Source organism: Hirundo rustica, chromosome 15 (assembly GCF_015227805.2).
Source record: "Hirundo rustica isolate bHirRus1 chromosome 15, bHirRus1.pri.v3, whole genome shotgun sequence".
Classification (NCBI taxonomy): Eukaryota; Metazoa; Chordata; class Aves; order Passeriformes; family Hirundinidae; genus Hirundo; species Hirundo rustica.
The window spans coordinates 6,345,599-6,366,364 of record NC_053464.1 but is presented as its reverse complement, the minus strand read 5'-3'; the positions used below and the strand labels follow the sequence as shown (position 1 = coordinate 6,366,364).

The window sequence follows — 20,766 nt, the reverse complement described above, 5'->3', positions numbered from 1 at the left end:
ATTGTGATGATTATTTAATCAGTAACAAGTACTAAATTATTTTCCCATTCCTCTCTGTTTAGAGAGGACAGAGATGAAATGAGTATCAGCTGCTCTGCCTGAACTTGCTTCATTCTATGTTTTGGAAAAAATAGCACAAATGAGCAGCCTCACAGAGAACTGACTGGGACATTGTTTCTTTCACTGCTTCCATTAAAATTTTGTCCACAAGCTTCATGCTATCCAATCATTCAGCTCCTGGGCCAATCGCTCTGATGTTTGTGCCTCTCTTAGTATGACTCCTGCATAGTGCACAAACACTGGGAAATATTTCCCTCACCACTTACCCTTTTGTGGGAAGCACTGATATTTGAGCAGCATCTCTGAACGCTCATTAATTCTGTGTGGTGGCTTTGAATAAATGTTTTTTTCTTTATGGCTGCAGTTAAGAGCCTTTGAAGATATTTGGCTGGGCCTGACAGGAACTGCTGCTTCCTCATCTGTCCAGAGCCAGATCCTGGTGGAAGGGATTATTGCTCAGAAAGAAAAAGTAAAAGTAGCTGCTTCAAAAGGAAAGGAATGTTTTCAGTACTACATGGGGCATCTGCAAGGTGCGTACCTCACTGACCATGCTCTCAACCACAGGATTTAGTTTTAGGTTATCCTGCCAAGAGCAGGGAGCTGGACTTGATGATCCTTATGGATCCTTTCCAACTGGAGCTATTCTGTGACTCCCACTGTCATTGCTGTGAAGAGAAAGGAAGAAAGGCCGTGTCTCTAGCACTGAGCTAGCTCAGTTCATTCAAGCTATTGTCTTTCAGATAAATAAAAGCTTAAAATTTGTTACAAATATCAGTTTGGGAGACATTTCTATATGATTACAATAGATGGTAACAAAAGATTCCTCTTGATTTAACAATCTTAAAGTTTTCTGCCTTGTTTAAGTTAATCATTGCATTCCAAATTCAATAAAGGAAATGAGAGAGGCATCTCCAGAGGCTGTAGCACATGCTGGAGCAGCTGTATGAGCTGGGATGTGAGCAATCACTGCCTGCAGGGGATTGTCTCATAGCAGTCAGCTCTGACTGGAGAGGAGAAAAAGGCTGTTGGTTCAAGTTATGCCTAAATTCTAGATGAGCAAAGTGAGGTGAAATGAGCTGCAAGAAGTGGGTTCGTCCACATTTCAGCTACGTTAGAGTTGGGTGCAAACCAAATAGATTTGGTGGTATCCCAGTTGTCTCAAACTCTTGTTGCTGACAATCCCAGCCCTTGTTACACTTAGGAATTTGCCATTCCAGTAACTGCTACGATGTTTTTGAGATTAGGACCATCAGTTTGTGAATCACTGAAGTCAGAAATTTGTAGAAATTACTCAACTCAGCTCTCTCAACCCAGATTCTGCGTGCACTTTGCCCACCATTTGCTTATGCTCTTCACTGCTTCTGTAGAAGCCACTTGTGTATGTAGTGGGTGGAACTGACAGGCTTTCATTTAAGGGCTGAGCAGTTTTGAAACGTCTGCAACAAGGCACAGTGAGGACTAAAGTAGAAAAATGGCCTGTAAATCAGTGTGACCGAGAGATTTAGATTTACCTTAATGCAGTGCTTCCTTTGCAGTAGCAAATCTTTATTTGTAATTCATTGACAAGCCTCACAGAAGAGAGAGATCAAACCCTGACACTGATCTAATTGTCTCCTGTTTATCTCTTCAGGTTTTTGGTTTTTTTCCCTCCACACCTAACACAGTCAGACTCTGACTGATCACCGAAGTAATTAAAAGCTGGCTTTGAAACAATGTCTGTCAGTGTTGTTCCCGTAAATGAAGCACTGTCTTTTCATTCCTTAAGGGGATTTGGAAGAAGGAATAGAAGTCAGCGCTTGTTCTGATGGACAACAGATGGCTGCCATTAACACCTATCTCAGCATCAATGGTAAAAGGCAGGAAAACGTGGGACAAGTGACTCTAGCAGCCGCTAATGGAAGCTTGAGTTTCCTGGCACATGGATGTGGGGATCCTTTTCTTAAAGTTGAGGTGAGACCCTTGAGTGGCTGTTACTTGCAGAGGGATTTTCCCAGAATATTTGATTTTTTCATTTTGATGGAGCACCTTCCATGTGGGCTTCAGGTGTGAATTTTGGTGAATAACTAGGCAAAATTATGCAATGTTTTAATTATTTTCACGTTGATGTGAGACGTTACCACGGTGAGAATGGAATTCAGCCATGCCTAGAGCTAGAAAATACAGGACCCTCTTCTAAAGAGTGGATCTTCTGAGGAAGGTAAGTAAAAATGAGAGCAGCAGTAACTGCTCAGCATGTTGGTTACAAAATGAATTATTAGAATCCTGAACGTGCTTTCACTTTTAGTAGGGATTCACATACTCTCTGTTCGGGGAAGGTGTTTTGCTTTTAATCGTTTGACTTTTCTGTTCCCTTGTCTATCCATTGAATAATGCAGAAGTGGTTTCCCCTAAAAAATGTGAGGCGCTCTGGGTGTTGGCCGGCATTTAAACAAGTACAAACTTTGAATGACTTGGCTCCAGCACAAGCAATTTTAAGTAATGAATTCAAGGTTTTACCAATCTTCTCACAGAGCACGCTTAATGAAATTGGGAGCCTTTTGAAAGCCACACTGATAGAGAAAATAAAGAAGTTTGATGGATACCTTTGGAGATTCAAGAGATCAGTAAGTATCTGTACATGATCTGTGAAAATACCATGAAGTGTTCATGCAGTGTTAATTAAACGTCATTTTATTGCCTGCAGCTGTTTTGTTTTGCTCAAACATTTCAGTGATTACTCCTGTGCTGACCTGCAACTCATACAGAGACAAAAAGCATGTTTAATGGTGGAGATGCTGTATCTCTGCGCCAACACTGTGGAGTCAGAATTGCCTCCCAATGAAGTCAAAGCTTGGCTTGAGATGACTGTGTGTTTTGAAATCGCTTCTTTTTTGGAACCACTGTAGGTGCAGCATGTTGGTTTCCTGTCTGAAGCAGCTGGCTGGGCTTCAATGGCCTCGCAAAGGGCAGCAGGATTCCTGCACAGTGGGGGTACAGCTGTCGCCCAGGTGTGGAAGCAAAGTGCAATCGGGCACATGCTGAGAAGCAGGATCCCACTTTATCTGGAGAAAATTCAAGATGTGGTCCGGCAAATGCAGAACGAATTACAAAGTAAGCAAAAGGGCAAACCAAACTTCACTAAACTCTAAAACGTACTGAACAGCACCAAGGTTTCTATTTTGATCTAGCAAGAATTGCTGACCTTAGCTCTTAGTGTACAGAGTATTGGGAGCCTTGATGCAATAAGCTCTAAGAAGGCTCTCAGTGAGCACCTTTCTAATGAAATCAGTGGTGAGGCTTTTTCTTGGTCACAGGAGGCTGGGTTCAATCAGATGAGAAAGGAGTCCTTAATTCCTAAGCTGCAGTATCCTCCTAACAGTTCCCTGGCAAGCCTTTCCTCCCTAAGGGCTGTTCATATCCATCCTTGAGTTTTTAATGCTTGTACTAATCGGATTTCACTTGATCTGGTTTTCTCCAAGCTTATCCAGTAGCCACTAATTCACTGTTCAGCTGGACTGTGGCCCTTACTGAAACCTTTGAGAAATGTGGTCAGCTGGAATCAGCTGCAAGAACCTTCAGTTCTCACAAGGGTAAAAATCCACTTTGGGCCACTCAGTTCTAGGCTCTCCACACTCCAGGTTGAATTTGGTTGATACACCATGCTTGAAATCAGCTGTGACCAAACTGTCCTGCTGCTCAGCAGGAGCAGTCTGTGCAGTACGGTGCTGATGGGGACACATTGTAGAGCATCCCTTACATTCCTTTTGGACAGCAGCAAGGTATTTATAAGGAGGTCAGGGTCAGAGCTAAATGGCTCTCTCAGTTCACAGCTGTGCAGTGTGCTGGACTGCCATGGAAACACAGCTGCCTCCTCCACTTTTCTGTGCTCCTCCTTCACTTATGCCGGAAGCTGGGTGGAAACAAACAAGCAAACAGCCATCTTGTACCAAACCAGCTAAGGTTTGTCTCATTAATATGTTTGTTTCAGAGCCATTAGCAACTTTGAAGGATGCCTACTATGATGTAACCTTGAAGCCACTGGATGAAGTCTGGAAGGAGAAGACAGAAGAGCACATGAAGAAAATCCAGACTTTCTTACCCAAGATTGTAAAAGATGTGTGGCTAATGGAACCAATCCAGGTGGCATTAAAGGTTGTGAAAGGAGGCTTGGATATGGTTGGTATAACTCGGTTCTCCATTTCTAATGGTTGGAAAGACAAGGCCTACAAATTTAAGTCTCAGCTTTGAACTATGGATACACAAAAATAGTTAACTGTTTTTGTTTATGGAAATAGTGCCCTTATCTTTCCATGTAATAAGCTCGTACACAGCCAATTTACTGTTCTAGCAATACTTGTCCTGCTTTGACAGAGTACTTTTCCAGCTAGAGGAGAGGTGGTTTTACTAGTTCTGGTTGAAAACACAGAAGTAGTAATCTGTCATTCATGTAGTTTTTACTTTTCTTGCATAGAGGAGAAGAATTGTGATTCCAATAAACAGTGTACAAATAAATCTGGCCTCTTCTAGTTAAAATAAAAATCATAAAAGATGTAGTGTGAGCCTAATGTATATTATTAGATAGCAGTCCTTTCCAAGCTACTGAAGCACATTTCTTTAGTGAAGCATTACTACACTTTAAGTCATGTTATGTAGGAAGAATGTATTTCTGTCTATTATTTGTTGGTGTTGTGACTTGAGTCTGTCCTCTGGATATTAACCTCAACATGACAAGATGCTGTAAGGCAGGACACAAATGCAAGAGACAGTAAAGTGGTATTTTGTATTTCTTGATTTAAAACTCATTTGCCAAGTACTGATGCTGCCCTGAAGCCATATTGAAATTATTTTTGTGACCCGTGACTCTCCAACAGGCCACACAGCAGGTGCTCAGGTGGGCAGAGGCAGCGTTCTCCAGAGCTGTGAGCAAGATCCGGAAGCCCTTGCTGAACCTGTACAGTTTTTCACCCAGGTAACTGGTAACTGGTGTTTTTGCAGGATCCCTGCTCTGGGTGGTCTAAAAGGATATGTGCATAGTTATTCTTCCTGTCAGTGTGCAGGTGAGGGTTCTGACAGCCACCCAGCTGCTCTTTGCTTTGGTCACATCACATCCATTTGATGTTTATTTCTGTTGGCTGCCAGGCCTGCTGTGTTTGAAAGGAGCTACTGGGCAGCAAACAGGGTATAAGCAACTGCTAACTGGCCTGAGATGGCCTGGGGCAGTGCAGCTCTTGGTCAGAGTAGGATTGTGTTTTGCTGTTCTAATCAGACACTACAGTTCTTATGAATATTTCACTTCAACATTTCTAATACTAAAGAGCATTTCATCAGTTCAGCAGATAAGGCGTGTTCTGTTTGTATTCTACAGGAACTGTTCCGTGGCAGGGAAGCTGCCAGTGCTGCCTAAAGCAGGCCTGTCCCTGCAGCTAGCAAATGTTACCACTTACCTCATTGGAGAAAAACTAATGAGGCCTCTGCAAGACCTCTACAATCTCAACATACTTGCAGAGTTCTATAGATTCAAACGGAGGATGATGGAGAGCCCCTTTGAATGTAAGCCCTTTCAAAGTACTGCTTTGTTCTATACCTGGATCTATTTCCACTTAGCTCTTTATTTTAAAAATCATATTTGGAATAGGAGTTTACATAGAGATGGTCACTAATTAATAATTTTCCTATTAACTTACATATAATCTTTCTTGTAAGATAGTGATGGTATGTATAAGACCAACACTCTGGGCAAAGCTGACGTGCAGTAGCGCTGCTCTGCTTAACATTCATGCAAGTTTTGCACCTCTTTAACTTCCTACTCTTGAGCCTAGAAACAGCAGGTGGTATTTATCCGCCTTATCCATATACTCCTGTGAGTTGATCCTGTGGTTCGGTGCCAGTCACACCTACTGGCTCTGTGCCCTGGCACAGAGGCTTGGAGACTGGTGATTTCACCTCTGCCGCCTCCAGGATGAGCAAACACAGCCCTACCAAAACTTCAGCGACAGTAAAAGTATTGCTAAATGCTAAAGGAATGCACTAACAGTCCCAACTGTCCCTTAGAGAGAACGGCTTTCCCAGAAAACCCTTAATGGTTTCCTCCCAGTACAGAGACACGACAGAGGCTGTGAAGGTAGGTCCTAGTGACCCAGTATGCTGAGTCATGAATCAGTAGTTTCCTGGACTGCAGCTGTTTGATGCTCTGGTTTGGAAGGGTCATTTTAGGAGACAATTTTTGAGAATTAATATTTTTGTGTTTTCTGCATAAGAATGCATGATGTGTGTGTATGTGTGTGTTTATAAATATGACTATCAAGTAGTACAATGACAAATCAAGATGAGCTTTGAATCCCAGTTCAAGTTTATCAAAGTTTTATGGCACTCAGGTAAATCTGTAACAACAACAAAAAAATCATTAAATTGTTCTCTGAGAAAAGTTTTTTTGCAGAGCAACTACAGTGTAACTAATTAAAATGTAAGTGTAGTAATGTCAGTGTAATAGTAAATTGAGAAATTATTTTAAGAGTATGCCAGCAAGAAGCTGTGTGTTGCAGTATGCGCAGCATTTACTGCTCTGTGGAAAACTCACTGATGTTTCTTCTGAAATACCATTCTCCAGATCATGCTATGTTAGTGGGGACCAAGCATCTTGTGACTTTTGATGGAAAAATGTACGATTTGGCATCAAAGTGCAGTGTACTTCTTGCCAAGGACTTTACTCACAGTGCTTTCACTGTAATACTAAATGAGGAAACTAGGAACTCCAGATCGCTGTATGTGGAGATGAACCAGACAGCGATCACTATCTACCCACGACTAAAGGTAGGAAGACCAAGTCAAACATCTTTTATTTTCGGCAAAAATTTTCTTCAACTGACAAGAAAGTTTTTAAAACACTAATGCTGAAAACATAGAACAGAAGCACTCTGAGGCAATGGCTTTAAAGTAACAGCTTCTTAAAAAGAAAATACCTTCCCAAAACAAAACCAGTTTAACTAAGTCAAGGGCTACCGCTTTGCTCTCTGTATGAGACAGAAACTTCAACTTTCTTCTGACATGGTCCAGGAGAATGGGCACTGAGAGGGAGGCTTTGTGCTTTCTGCTCTTTCAGAAGTTTAACACAACCCTGTTTTTACTCCCTTAATTCTGAGCCAAGTTGGCCTCATCACACCTGCAAATCCACTGTGCTTGCCTGTGACTGAACTTTCACTATGACAGATTTGAAACTGCATTTTCATTTTAAAACAGATATCCAAGATGTACAACTTCTCCTTTATGGAAGAGAACTGCCAAGTCCTGGATCAATCCTTTGAAAACAGTACCATGAATTCAAGGCAAGGAGCCAACAAAATAGAAGTATCTGATCAGCAAGGAGTTTCTATCTCTTGTGACTTTCAGTATGACCTCTGCACTGTCACTCTGGCTGGGTGGCACCATGGTGAGTATCAGTCATACTCTGACAACAGCTGTTGTCAGCTGTTAGTCATTTTTGCTGTCTCTCTGAATTAGCTCTATTATTGGTACTACCAGCATCTGTGCTTTCACTTCTTTTTCTCCTCTTCATTTACAGACACCCTGGAAATGGCTCTAGGCATTCCCAGTAATTGCCAAAGAGAGCACAGAATGAATGCACCATTTCCAGGGAGAAGAGCAAGTTATGGGTTACTGCTGGTTCAATGCAATGAAACAAAAATCAGAGGCAGCGGTGCTGCAGTCAGCCCAGCCTCAAACCCTGGCTGAGAATCTGCTCTAGAGCAGGCTTTGCTTGTCAGATCTGCAAGACAACGGTAGAGGGAGGCCCAAAACCTCTCAGGGTTTTTGGTATACATGAATGCATTAATGTACCGTCCATATACCCCACACCCCTCAAAGATTAGCAGAGAATGGATCTGATGCCTTGAAGTGCTCAGAAGCCCATGACCAGCTGAGACATGTCAATGCAGGCTGGGCAGCTTCCTCTCTTCCACAACAGAGCCCAGCTCTGCTGGACACAACAATCAGAGCCCAGAGACAGCTGCTCTAATTGTCCTGCACCTACTCCTGACAACTCCTGTTTTACTCCATTTCAATTTCCTCCCAGGTGTTTCAGCTGGGCTTTTTGGAACCAATGATAATGAAGCTGGAAACGAATGGATGGTGCCTAATGGTTCCTTCACTGAGAACGTGAAAGAGTTCACACAGAGCTGGCAGGTAATGAGCTGAGGGGCTCCTGAGCACAGAGGGCACTCTCTGACACACTGGGTTGGCTTAGGTGAACTAAAGCTCCATAGTGAAAACAGCAGCACACTGCACTGGTTTTGCTGTGTCTAACCAGGGAAAAGGTTGCACATATTTGCTAAAAAATTGAGTATTTTTGGCCTAGGTGATAAGGTAAAACATAGAGGTGGCTGCTGCTGATTTTAGAAGACTGATATTGGAGCCGAGTATCTTTGATGTTTTCCTGCAGGGACAGGTGGTACTAGGTCTGGGCCAATTCTGTTTATTCATCACTCAGGCCACAGTTTGAAGTTTTCTTTAGAGCTGTTAGTTCTAGCTGGGTATGTTGAGCCTCTTAATTTTCTTTGTGCTTCATGCTTTACATCTTATCAATTAACAAAACTTGAGAAACAAGTAACTAGTAAATTTGTTCTCCATCCCCAGACCACTAAGTATTCAGACCCTTTTGGAACTCCTATAACTATCATAAACAAATGTGATAACAATTTTATACCTGTAACATTATAGCTCTGATTAATTCATGTACTCTGTCATCAGCTGAAAATAATCTAAATACACAAATGTGCAGTTGTAGAGAACCATCTGTGAATGCAACCAACCAAGAAAAGTAGCTTTAAAATGCTCTCAAGCCACGTTGACAGGATCCTTTAAATCCCTTCCAAATCTAACTTTAAGAATCTATTACCAAAAAGAAAAGGAACCAGTATCTTACTGCCACAAAGATTTTGTGACTCTTCCATTTATCCTGTCTCACAGATGTCTGAGTTCTGGGAACAGAAATCTCAGTTTCAGCTTTATGTCAGTACTTTACTGTAAAAGAGAATTGCTTCAACTATTTTGTACTTCTTGCTGTTGCTGAGATACAGTTAATGAGCTTGCAGCCTATGTTTATGTTAATAATGGGGCAGGATCACAATGTGACTGACCATAGGCACAATTTTCTTAATTGCTACAAATATTAACGTCTAATATAGTCACAAAAATGCAAAACTCCCTAGAGACAGCAAACCACAGAATCAATTAAAAGCAATACATCAGAAACTCAGTACCATACAGAGGCAGGGCAATCCTGAGTGCCCTTCTTTAGGGGCAGCATGGCTGCACTTGCACTATTGACTGGGAGGGCTCACACTGAACTGTGACCTCTGACTGCAGCTCCCAGGAGCTTTATCACAGCCTTCGTCACGCACTGACCTTGCAAAGGACGTCAGCAGAGCTCCACCATCACCAGGCCCGGGCTGCACAACAGGAGGGGTCTGAGTGTGTGACTCCTGCGGGATGAGGGCTAGCACTGAGCAAACTGCCAATTAATTTTCCTTAGTAACTAACATAACTACAATTTACACTTGCTTAAAGAACTATCTGGTGGTGGGGTTTGTTGGGTTTTTTTAAAGCCACCTTTACCTATGAATAACGGTATGAAGTTTTCAGGGTTTTTTTCCTCCACCGGAAAGTAAAAGCACAACTTTGACCTGTCAGATCTATATAAAAGAGAACTAGCTAACTACCTGCTATGTCAGCAACTACACACCAAAATCCTTCAGTGAATAACAGAATCAACAGCAAAAGGAAACAAGGTCTAATCTGCAAGGTGCCTCTCAATATTAATGAACAATAAACATTAGAGCAGGGTACTGAGCTGCCCATATCGTCCTTCAAACCAGCTCACACTGGAAATCTGAAGAACTCACCCAACCCTGATGTATGCAAAAAAACTCCCAAAATACACCAAGTTCAGTAATTCTGTTTTCCCAGGTGAATAAGTGCAGTCTCCTACCAAAGAAAGAGAAGCCATGTCCGATTACAGCTAAGCAAAACATCTGTAAAGTGTTCTTTGAAGAACCACATTCACTTCTCAGGAACTGCTTCAAAGTTGTAAGTAGAACTTAAGCCAGAATCACTATCTTAATTATGCATCATACTTCCAAGGAGGACACATAACCATTGCAAGGATATAGAAGTTTACTTGCAGAGAACTTTAGAAGCAATCCAGACAGAAAAAAAGCGTTTTTATCACCATAAATATAAATTGAGATTTTTGACATCCACAGAATAGTGGTATGACTCCACTGTTCTTTAGGATACAGGTCTAGAATTTGGAAACAGAACTAACCTCCTCACTGTTAGGAAGGAAATACAAGTTTATGAATGGTCCTTACCAGGCAGGGGGGAGGGGACACAACCCAAACCTCAGGGTTTACCCGCAGGTCCCTCTGCTCCCCTAAGCCCTCCCTTTGTGCCCAGGTGGAGCCCGAGCCATTCTACACCATGTGTACCCAGGACACCTGTGACTCCCCGCCCTTGGGGGCTGCCTGCAGATTAGCAGCAGCTTTTGTTCATTTGTGCAACCGGAATTTTGTCCCTGTGGAAATCCCTCCACAGTGGTAAGTTTCATTTTTTTTTACCACCCCAAATACTCTGACTGCATTGCTCCAGTACTTGCATGTCTGTAATTCAAGAACATGTGAGAAAATAAAAGTAATGAATCTGACTGTGGCTCTGAGCAAAACTATTCCCAGAAATGCTCTTCTTGCCTCTTGGCTACCTCCCCTTCCTGCTGTTCACTCACCAGCACACTCTCTGCTGCTTTTATTTTGTCCTAATCCGCTGTGTGACAGAGGCAGAAGGATTCCTGCAGCATACCATGTGATGTCCCCAGCAGTTTCTCCTCTTGGATACTATTTCTGGTTTCACCGTCTTTTGGTCTGAATAATGCATTTGGATTCATATTAACAAAAAACATATACAGACATAAAATACTCAAGAGACTTAATTTTGTATTTTTCAGTCTCTAACAATGAAATTTTTCTATCTTTTCAACCTCGAATATGCAGATTATCAATACATGTCTTTTAATGCAGCTGTCATCCAGATTGCACTGTTAAGTGGATTCCTGGAATAGAGCTAAGGAAGATGAAAAGCCTAGAGCAGTAGGACTTGCCTGAAATTTTTAGTTACAATCCTTGCCCACTTCTGCAGTTATTGTGCCAATTTGTGTACTCCAAAAGTGACTGGAGCCACATGTGCTTCTAACTGGAGTTCCATTATTGACACTCTTGCCCAAGTAGTAACTCCCTGTATTTGTACAAGACTGCAATGGAAACATTTACACCAAATAAATGGCAGAATCATGCACAAGAGACAATTGTACTTTTGCCTGAAACAAAGCACTTGGGTTTACTCCTTTTATGCTCCATGCTTTCCTAAGGTTTAGTAATGAAAAGAGGGTGGGTTTTTTAATATATGAAATGAAACATTATTTATTTGCTTTTGTAAACTCACTACTATCTCAAAGGAGTGATTTGGTGACTACAAACCCACTTGTAGTATGCCTTTAAAAATTTACAATTATTAGCTGATTTTTTACCCATTAAGGAAGGGAGTAGTATTTGTAGACGGGTTTGTTGGCCATAAAATAAAATAAAAACCTAGAAAAAGAACATTCACTGTGTCCCTAAGTGCATCACACCATGCTCCCACATGCTGAAACAAGGCCATGTGTCAGCATCTGCCTGAGCTGTTCAGTTCAGTTCACTCAGCTCCGAAGCAGTGCATGGTCAGGACATTTCTGGGGAGCATCTTGTAGGCAGTGAGTGGTCTTTAGCTCCAGTAGTTATATAAACTCTTCAACATATAAATATGAAATAAAGAGACAGATTTTGTTAAATCTGAGTCAACAGAATATTCAGTTGAAAATAATGTTTTAGAATAGCGTGGTAGCTGAGTTATTGAAGTCAGCTAGTGCTGCTAGTTTACATTATCCCATTTCTGAGGAAAATGATTGGAATGAAGGTGGACCACAAGCTCAGTTAATGAGAACATGCTATTAAAGAAGCAAAATACATTGGGGATGTACACATGAATCAACATATTTAAAACAAAAAATACTTCTCTATTTAGCTTATTTTATGTATCCAATTTTGGACACCGTGTTTTACTTAAATTGTGAACCAGTTGAGAACAGTCCTGGGGAAAAAATGGAAGGGTTGAAGAAACACGAGTTAAGTCTCTAAATATGCAAACACCCTGAAGAGAAGGAAGCTGAACAGACCAAACTAAGGGAGAATTAGGTTTGACACAGTCAAAGAGTCAGTAATGGTCGGGTTATGCACAGTAACTGACAACCAGCAATGGTGATGAGAGCAAAACAGAAAGTGGCTGTCAGCAGAAACTACCTCTGCACTATTTCTTAGAAATTCATGCTTGTCAAGGATCTTCCACTGAATAGCTGAACTACCCAGACCTCATAAACATTAGAAATAAAGCTGCCCTTTTCCTCCTTAATGTGAATTTATCAAACATGAGAGAACCTGACATATTTATTTCAGCTTAGTGATCTAAGATAAAACCATATCTAAAATGCAGGAGTACTTTCCCCACAATTTTTTGATGTCATAAATATATCTGATGATATTTTCCCTTCAGAGATTTTTTGTATGTCACTGTAATGAAAGGTTGCATTACATGTGACTTGTCCTTACCACTTACCTGCACTTCATCTCTTCATTTCAGCTCCAGCCAGTCCTGAATGGCAGATACCAGCCCTGAAGATGGAAGAACCCTTTCGGCACCCAAAACAGAACAGTTATTTTAGGTAGACAAGCTAGAGGCAAGAACAGGGAGAGAACAGTAGAAGGGTGAATGCATTAGTGTTAATTGTGAATATAATGAAGTATACATGTAAGTATAAAAGGAAAGCTTTCCACCCAGAACCCCTGAGGGCAAGAGGAAATATTTCAGTATATTGACAAGAAACTATAACAACCAAAAGAAATTGGACATGAAACTTATCAGTTACTCTCAAAGAGTTCTCCCATTTGGTGGCAAAGTTGCCTCTCCACCAGCCTTGAACCATAGCACAAATACACTGAAAAGCTGAGAAAAGCTCTCTTCCAGCTCAGATTAGTACAAGTGGACTACGTTGTGAAAGCAGTGTCATCAGCTTGGAGTCAGCAGAGATGCTGACTTCTTTTTTCTCCAGAAATGAAACTCCACTGCTCAGCGGTTCTGGAGAAAGTTATCTATCTTTTTCCAGGGAAGTGCTCCAACACACAAGAAGGCTAAGATAGAAATAAGATGGGTAAATAATGGAAAGCAGTTAATAATTTTCTCATTTTTATACTGGTTGATTTTTCCCTTATTAATGTAGACACTGTTAAATGAGAAACAGCCTTCTTGGCCTCTGTGCCCCAGTTTCACATTTTCCCTGTGTCTTTAGAAGCCCCTTGTCAGCAGTCAGTTGATGTCTTGGGAAAAGGTGACCAAGATCTGCCCTACCCATGAAGTGACGTTAGGGTGTAAGAGCTGCTGTTGTGTGCCTCGTGTTAAATCCCTTTCTCTGTTGTAGGTCACTTGATTTTAAAATTGCATTACCTTTCCCCACACAGCGCCTGGAATGCAGCTGTTCCTTTGTAAAAGGTAACATTGCAAAATCCATCCAATGTCTTTGCATAATATGCAAACATTGAAATAATGGTGTTCTGTTCTATGACATCATGCTAATAAACATCTGACTGCCTTATTTTTATGCTGGAGTACATTTTTATTGATTATTTGTAACAACCAAGTTGTACTGACCTAGAGAGTTGGAACTGGCTGGGTTTGACTGCCTGGCTCACAGACAAAGCAAGCAGCTGCCTCTTATCTAGTGTATGCTGCTTGCAGCTGCAGTCACTTTCTAAACACTTACTCTCTAGCTGGATACAAATTAGAAACATGATTCCTGCACTAGTCAGGAAAAAAATCCTACATTTTTTAGGATCCCCACACACATCAGATGCTAGAAATCAAGTCTTCCTCTGTAATAACTTTATACCTCCACCCTTGTAAAATGCCAAAATTGTACGAAATATTTCTGGGAGAATATTTATACTAGTTACTGATTAAAAAAACACTTAATTTTCTCCCCAGTCATTGAATGTCACTTCACTCCTCAGCTAACCACACCAAGCACTTCTGAAAAAAGTCCTATGGTGACAGTTTCAGGAACAAAGAAAAACATCAGCAAGTAGAGGAAAAGATTGAGAAGAGCTCAGTCAGCAATACAGAAATACAGGACTTTAACTAAATGCTAACTGCACACAGCAACACTGAGCTGGATGCAGACACCACGTCTCCTCTAAAAGCTGCTTATAACTTATCACTCGTAATAAAGAAGCCATTTAACTACCAATAAACATTTTAAACTGCAGCCATTTTGCTCTGCCCAGCTGTTTGGTGTCTCTGAGCTGCTCCCAGGTTCTCCATGCACACAATTCCTGTCGATACTCTTTAGAGAGTCAGGAACTCTGACACACCTCAAGCCCTGAAGCCCAGCAGGAGCCAGACCCAGCCCCGCTCCAACCCTAGAGCCACAGGTTAGCTGGAAACCCTGCTGGCCCCATGGGCTGGGCTGGGCACCTCTGGAAAAGAAACACCTTGGAAGGGTTTGACTGATGCATTTATCAGATGAATTCATCAGCTTCAGTATTTCAAAACCGGCTTTTTTCTCTGCACTAGCCCTGGCTTTATCAAGATCAAGCTTTTAGTAGATAACTACTGGCAATGCTGCACATTATTGAACACCTTGACTGAACTAATCCAAAGTGTCCATACCTCAGATGATGGTAACGCAGTATATAAACCATGCTGTCATATGGCAAATACATAATATCCATTGCAGATCTCATGGGTCTCCCCACCACACAGCACACAGGAATATCTGCCTCTGTTAACTCCTGCTGTGAGAGCACTTTGAACACACCTGCCCACACAGCTGTCCTTGCAGAGCAGACAGGAAGTGAGATTATAACTCAACTCCAACTAGTTCTTTACACAAGAGTCCCCATGATCTATAAAGTTCACAGAATTTCTACATATTACACCAAATTAACCCCAAAACAGATGTAACAAGAACTCAGCTTTGACCTCCTCAACAAAGGGCTAAAGAAGCCCCTTATCCTGTAACTCCTCAGTGACATAGTCTGATGTACAACAGCAACAAAAATCACAAACCCATGTTCTAACTGCAGAATTTGAGATGTAAGGTGAGGAAAAGTGAGAATTCCCTGTACCCAGTAGAGCCCCACAATGCTAAACTGCAGAAATCAGAAATAAGGCCCTTCAGGCCAGCCTTAAACAGCTACCAACAGCCATAAGCAGCATCAGCCTCTCATTAGGTGAAGTATAGCTGAGCTGGGAGCCAAAGCAATCTCCAGCAGTCTTTTGTTTAGAAGCACAACACTCACCCTGGTCTTTTGCTTTGAACTCATAGGAAAGTAATTTTTAATATGAACCAGTGACAAGCTGATAATGCTGTTCTCATGGATTATTTCTCAAAGGCTACAGCACTCCACAAGTGGATGTTTTCCAGAATTACAAACAATAAATAAACCCAGACCGCCAAAATTCTTTATCTCTGTATGTTTTGGCATTTCATCAGCAGGATCTCAGAGCACAGGACTTCCACTATCCAACTGCCTGTGATGTGGTCTGGTTTGGAATACCAAGCTCAAGACTGGAATTGTTCTCTGAAATCCAGTCCTTAGTCTGCAAAGATCCAAATCCTTAAAGGGTGCTAGCTAGTTTCCACATGCTTTGAAAACCTAATCCCATAATTAAAAAAATTAATTACCATCACTTGATTCTCATCTTAAATTGAGTAGCGTTCAGAGATTCTCTTCCCTCCCGATACGCATTCCTAATTAACATAACTCTATTGCTGGACAATACAGGCCCCAATCACAAAGCCACGGCACACAGCTAATGCAAAGCATTCGTCAGGACCCAAATTCTCTTTAGGCAAGATGGAAAATAAAGAGTAAAAACATTTCTACTTTTTATGGGTTTCTTGATGCAATTTCATAGTTTGTTTTTCTCAGAGAAGGAAAGAGAAGAACAGAATATAATTTAGAATTATTTGAACAGTTAAAAATAGCATACACTGGAAGAAAAAAAAAAAAAACCTTCAGAAAGATAAATGCACTTAGGGACAGAATGCTTGTTTCTGGAGGTAAAAAGTATTTACATCTTGCACCTGGAGAACCTATTCCAAGTAATCCTGCATCACATCTTTTCATTAACTGCACTTCACTGGAACAGAAGGGTCATTACCACTTCCTGTATTTCAGAAACTAGACAGGTATTTTAAGTACAAGACATTGCTAATGGTTACCAAGAGACACCTGTCTAACAAGTAGTTTACAGACATGATGATTACTGAAATTGAGAATACAGGTGAAAACGATTATTTCCAACCACAGCCTAAATGGGCTGGAACACATTTTGCCTTCATGCCCTGGTAACAAGAGTCCTGTGCAGCCCTCGCTGCCATGAACACCTGCTGCAGAACAACTGCTTCAACACGTGCTCCCCTACCACCAGCAACACACACAGAGACAAACATATAGCCTTTTTAATAGTGTGGACATCTTATTCAAAACATCAGATAGGCATTTCTCAAATACATTGGTACAAAAAGAGACTGGAAAACATGAACACTTTGATTATTATCAGATAAGCACTCGTCCCTACGCTTAAGTGAGCTCAACTTCTCACTTTGTTTTACTCCAGGAGTGGTTACACAGAATAGTCCAATGTTCCGCACCAAAAAGCAAAAGAAACCAAATTTCCAGTTCTTTTAGGCAGAACGTAAAAGCATTAGGGGATGACTCTGTGCAAATCCTCCACTTCAAGGTTCCACATACTCTTATGGACTGGGTTTTCAGAGAGATCTGTCATCTTTATTGCTCGAAGAATGGGCTCAGGACTGCAGGACCGCACCACACCCATCACCATTACATACTTCCCTAAAAAACAAGTAAGCATTAATTAATCTTTGTATTATCATTTAATCGGACCAAATTATCAAACCAAGTTACTTAAAGCCACCAGGTGAACAGGGTAAATTGAAGATGCCAGTACCTGCAAGAAAACTCAGGAATGAAGATTGCTTAGAACTAAACTTCAGAAAAAGGCTTAATTATCTGTACAGCCACTTTTATGGCACACTTAACTACATTTTCACATACGATAAGAGTCAAACAAACACAAGTTTGTCCTGCAGTGTAAATGGACTGAGGATACGTCAGAAGGCTGAATTTTTTAGCAATGGGCCTGTTTTGTACCACATTTGCAATTCTGCAGGCCAGCACTTCACCATTTGAACTGGCATTTCTAGTGAAGGGAAGAGAAGGAAAGAAAAGAAAAAAAAACCAGAAAAGACAAACAGGAGAAGAATCTCTCTCCTTCTTCAGGCCCTCCTGCGCGGGGCCCGGCACGGCGGCCGGGCCTGGCCTGGCGGAGGGGATGCTGCGAACCACGTTAGAGCGGGCACGGGCAGGGACAGCGCCCGCTGCCCTCGGGGGTCCCCCCGCCCCCGGTACCTGCGCTGAGGCACGGCCGGCCCTGCGGCACCTGCTCCACGCCCAGCACGGTGAAGGCACCGCTGCCGTCCTGCAGCCGGGCCGAGCCGCCGTCGGCGCCGCGCTGCACCTCCAGCACGGTGCCCTGCATCCACACGGCCCGCACGGACAGCGGCGCCCGGCCCTCCGCCGCCCTCCGCAGCTCCCAGCTCCCGCCCGCGCCCCGCTCCGCCCGCCGCAGCTGCGCCGCCAGCACCTTCACCGGCGGGCCCGGGGCCGCCCCCGCCATGCCGACGGGCGCCGGAGAGCGCGCAGCCGCTGAGGGCGGGCGGCGCTCGGCTCGGCCCGCCCCGCTCCGCCCCCGAGCGGCGGCAGCGCCGCAGCTGCGGGACGGCCCGAGCGCAATGCGAGATACCGGGCGGGACGTGCGCCTCGGGCGGGGCCCGGCTGTGAGGGTGCAGGGCGCGGGCAGTGCCCCCAGCCGCCTCAGCCACCCCGTCGGTGCAGAGCGCGGGCAGTGCCCCCGGCCGCCTCAGCCACCCCGTCGGTGCAGAGCGCGGGCAGTGCCCCCGGCACCGTGTGCCGTCCCCCGAGCCACCGCCCCTCACCTGGATCAGCCCAGGGCCTGCCTGGCCCTCATTTTACCTGGTTTCAGTCCAGGACCGGCCCGTTTCGGTGCCGAAGGCAGCGTGAGCCTCGGAGGTCTGGTTCGAGCTGGGGGCGCTGCTGGCGCCGGCCCAGCCGACCGCCGCTGTGCTCTGCCGCGGCCCCGCCGCTGGAGCCAGCCCGGCTCCCACCCTGCTTGGCGAGAAGGGGCCACGGTGTTTATTTGGGAGCTGATGAAGCTCCTCCGGTTTCGTGAGAAAACAGGAAAATGCACATGCTGATTTTCCCAGGGATGCTTTTCTGGGGAAATCCGGAGCATAATGCGCTGAAAGCATGGGCAGTTTTAAAACGGGAGACTTTAATTCCAAGGCTTTTAGGAATTTATGTACTGTCTGTTTATATTACAGACAGGCTAGTTCACTTTGATGCAGTCTGCTATTCTGAAATGTTACGGTCTCTTTTGAGCGGGTGGGTTTACATTCCATTTAGAAAATAAGCCAAGAAATAAGCTAATGAAGAAACAGGGGATTCAACAAAGATAAGAATGAGGAAAACCAAAGGGACGGCTTCTTTACTTTCACAAGTCCTATTACCTACAAAAGTGCAGAATGGGTAAAAATACACTGACTGCAATCATTCTTCTTTAGAAGAGCTTTTGTTCTCCATTACAATAAGCAGTTACTTTATTTTTAAAAAATCTGGTTTTGTCCTGAGTAGCAAAATACATCAAAAGACCTTTTTTTTCTACTCACCCATCATGTTGTGAATTATTTATTCAGTTTTTTTTTCAAAGATATTTTCTGTTTAGAGACATTCTGTAAATGGGACTGTATTCTTTTTATAGTGAAAGGAAGCAGTTAATTTTTTGTTACCACTTACAGTAAGAATAAAACATAATATTGGTAATAACAATAAAAACACTGACATCTAAGCACAATACAGAACCATGTAATCTGGCAATCAAATCATATGGCTTACAGGAATAGAAAGACATTAGATGGTTACTGTATATGAATGCAAGATTTGAACGAGGCTCACAGGAGAATATTTGTAATTTATGCCCTTAAGCTGCAGTCACTTGACAGCATCAATATTTAGTTTCACATAAAAAAAATTAATTGTGCCAAATATTGATAAAAGTATTGTATTCCTATTTTTTACTGCTTAATAGAAGGGTCTAATGCTTATTAAGCCATTAAATCTACAGATCAAGGCAAGACCCCTACAAGAGTGTAATCTTCAGGAGAGACTAAAAGGTCCCTTTTAAAAGATTTGCCTTCAAGAAACTGTTATAAGAAGGGCAAAAGCACTGTCAACCTGCATCAAGAAATGGATTTGTTTTCCTAAACCAGAAAATCCCTATCTTTTAGTAAAATGCAGAGTTATTCTGAATTATCTGCAAAGCTCTTCCCCAAGAGCTGGTGCAGCTCAGCACAGACACGTTCTGCAGCTGCAGGGAAAATGTCTGAGGCCTCAAGGGACTGTTCTGGAGGTGGCCCCACAGCGATCATCCTCTGATTTAAGGGTAGCAGAGGAAGCTCAGCACACAGTTGGAAAAGACACTGAGTTGGTGGCTGCCAGGCTCTAAATTACTCTGGATTAAACATGAGGAAATTTTTTGAGAGCACGCTTGATGAGAGAGTTTTGGTTTGCACGGATTAAAAAAGAAGGAATCAATCTTCTGCCCGCTACTACAATATGCACCTCACTTCAAAGCAATCTTCAAGGACATAATTCCTCAGACACACACATTAGATGGTCACAGTGTGGGTAAAAAAAAGGTCAAAGTACACGTAGACAACAAAGTCCAGATGGAAGCAGGAGTCAGGGCTCCCTCAGTTACAAGGGCTCCCTCAATTACTCTGGCAGTGTTTTGTTGGTATGGTGCCAGGAGAGCTTAGAAAAGAATTTGACCCCAGATCTCTGTGAAAAGAGATTTCCAAAGAAGCAGCAACTTGAAATTTTCTCTCCAGCTCAGACCTTTTTGTGTTCCCACTGACAGTACTACTTAAAATGGAAGCAATTCCCTGCTTCTCTCTCTAATTTTGGTAAAAGGCTGATATTACCGAAGCAGAAAAATCTTTCTTTCCCTTGGCCAGGAAGTCTGATCTTTTACAGGCTTTCATCCTACCCAGAAGAGTTTTTAAAAAACCTTCTTTCCAGTCCATTGGCTAATGTGTATAGAACAGGTTCTTCAATTTTATTTCTGTTTCTCTTTCCTAGTACTCAGACGTTACAAACTGGATTTCAAAGAATTTTTAAATTATTTTTCTAGGATTTGGAATCCAAGTAATCATGAGGAATTTTTGTTTAAATTTTTATTTTTAGTATTTTGTAAGCACTTGCTTTAGAAATAGAGAGAACTAGCTGGGAGCTCCACAGCTGACTGCAAGAAAAGTCACAAAGTGTGGAGCTGAAAAATACATTGATCATAATGTTTATGTCTGAATGGCCCACAAATGTCCATAAAACAGATCTGTAAAAGGAAGATGTCTCTGGCAGCCCAGAAACTCAGAGGATTCAGAACTCAGAGACTGTGATGGGGACAGGCCAACACCTGCTCCATTCTGGCATC

At 42.6% G+C, this 20,766-nt stretch overlaps 2 protein-coding genes across 2 annotated transcripts in view; one reads left to right on the top strand and one right to left on the bottom strand.

The window, feature by feature from the left end:
• LOC120759796 (uncharacterized) overlaps positions 1-12,817 on the top strand; it is a 72,291-nt gene extending 59,474 nt beyond the window's left edge. The window contains exons 57-69 of the mRNA XM_058422631.1: positions 425-590; positions 1,826-2,010; positions 2,571-2,663; positions 2,946-3,150; positions 4,028-4,215; positions 4,911-5,008; positions 5,405-5,589; positions 6,647-6,849; positions 7,276-7,465; positions 8,108-8,217; positions 10,000-10,119; positions 10,489-10,628; positions 12,757-12,817. Of these exons, the coding sequence (XP_058278614.1) occupies positions 425-590; positions 1,826-2,010; positions 2,571-2,663; positions 2,946-3,150; positions 4,028-4,215; positions 4,911-5,008; positions 5,405-5,589; positions 6,647-6,849; positions 7,276-7,465; positions 8,108-8,217; positions 10,000-10,119; positions 10,489-10,628; positions 12,757-12,772 (1,899 nt within the window). The 3' untranslated portion in view covers positions 12,773-12,817. The remainder of the gene's footprint in view (positions 1-424; positions 591-1,825; positions 2,011-2,570; positions 2,664-2,945; positions 3,151-4,027; positions 4,216-4,910; positions 5,009-5,404; positions 5,590-6,646; positions 6,850-7,275; positions 7,466-8,107; positions 8,218-9,999; positions 10,120-10,488; positions 10,629-12,756) is intronic.
• Positions 12,818-16,618: 3,801 nt separating this feature from the next.
• On the bottom strand, positions 16,619-17,874 carry RMI2 (RecQ mediated genome instability 2). Its single transcript, XM_040079519.1, has 2 exons — positions 17,607-17,874; positions 16,619-17,030 (listed from the first exon to the last, which is right to left on the bottom strand). The coding sequence occupies exons 1-2, from the start codon at positions 17,872-17,874 to the stop codon at positions 16,882-16,884; spliced, it is 417 nt and encodes a 138-aa protein (XP_039935453.1). The 3' UTR covers positions 16,619-16,881.
• Positions 17,875-20,766: the final 2,892 nt, after the last annotated feature.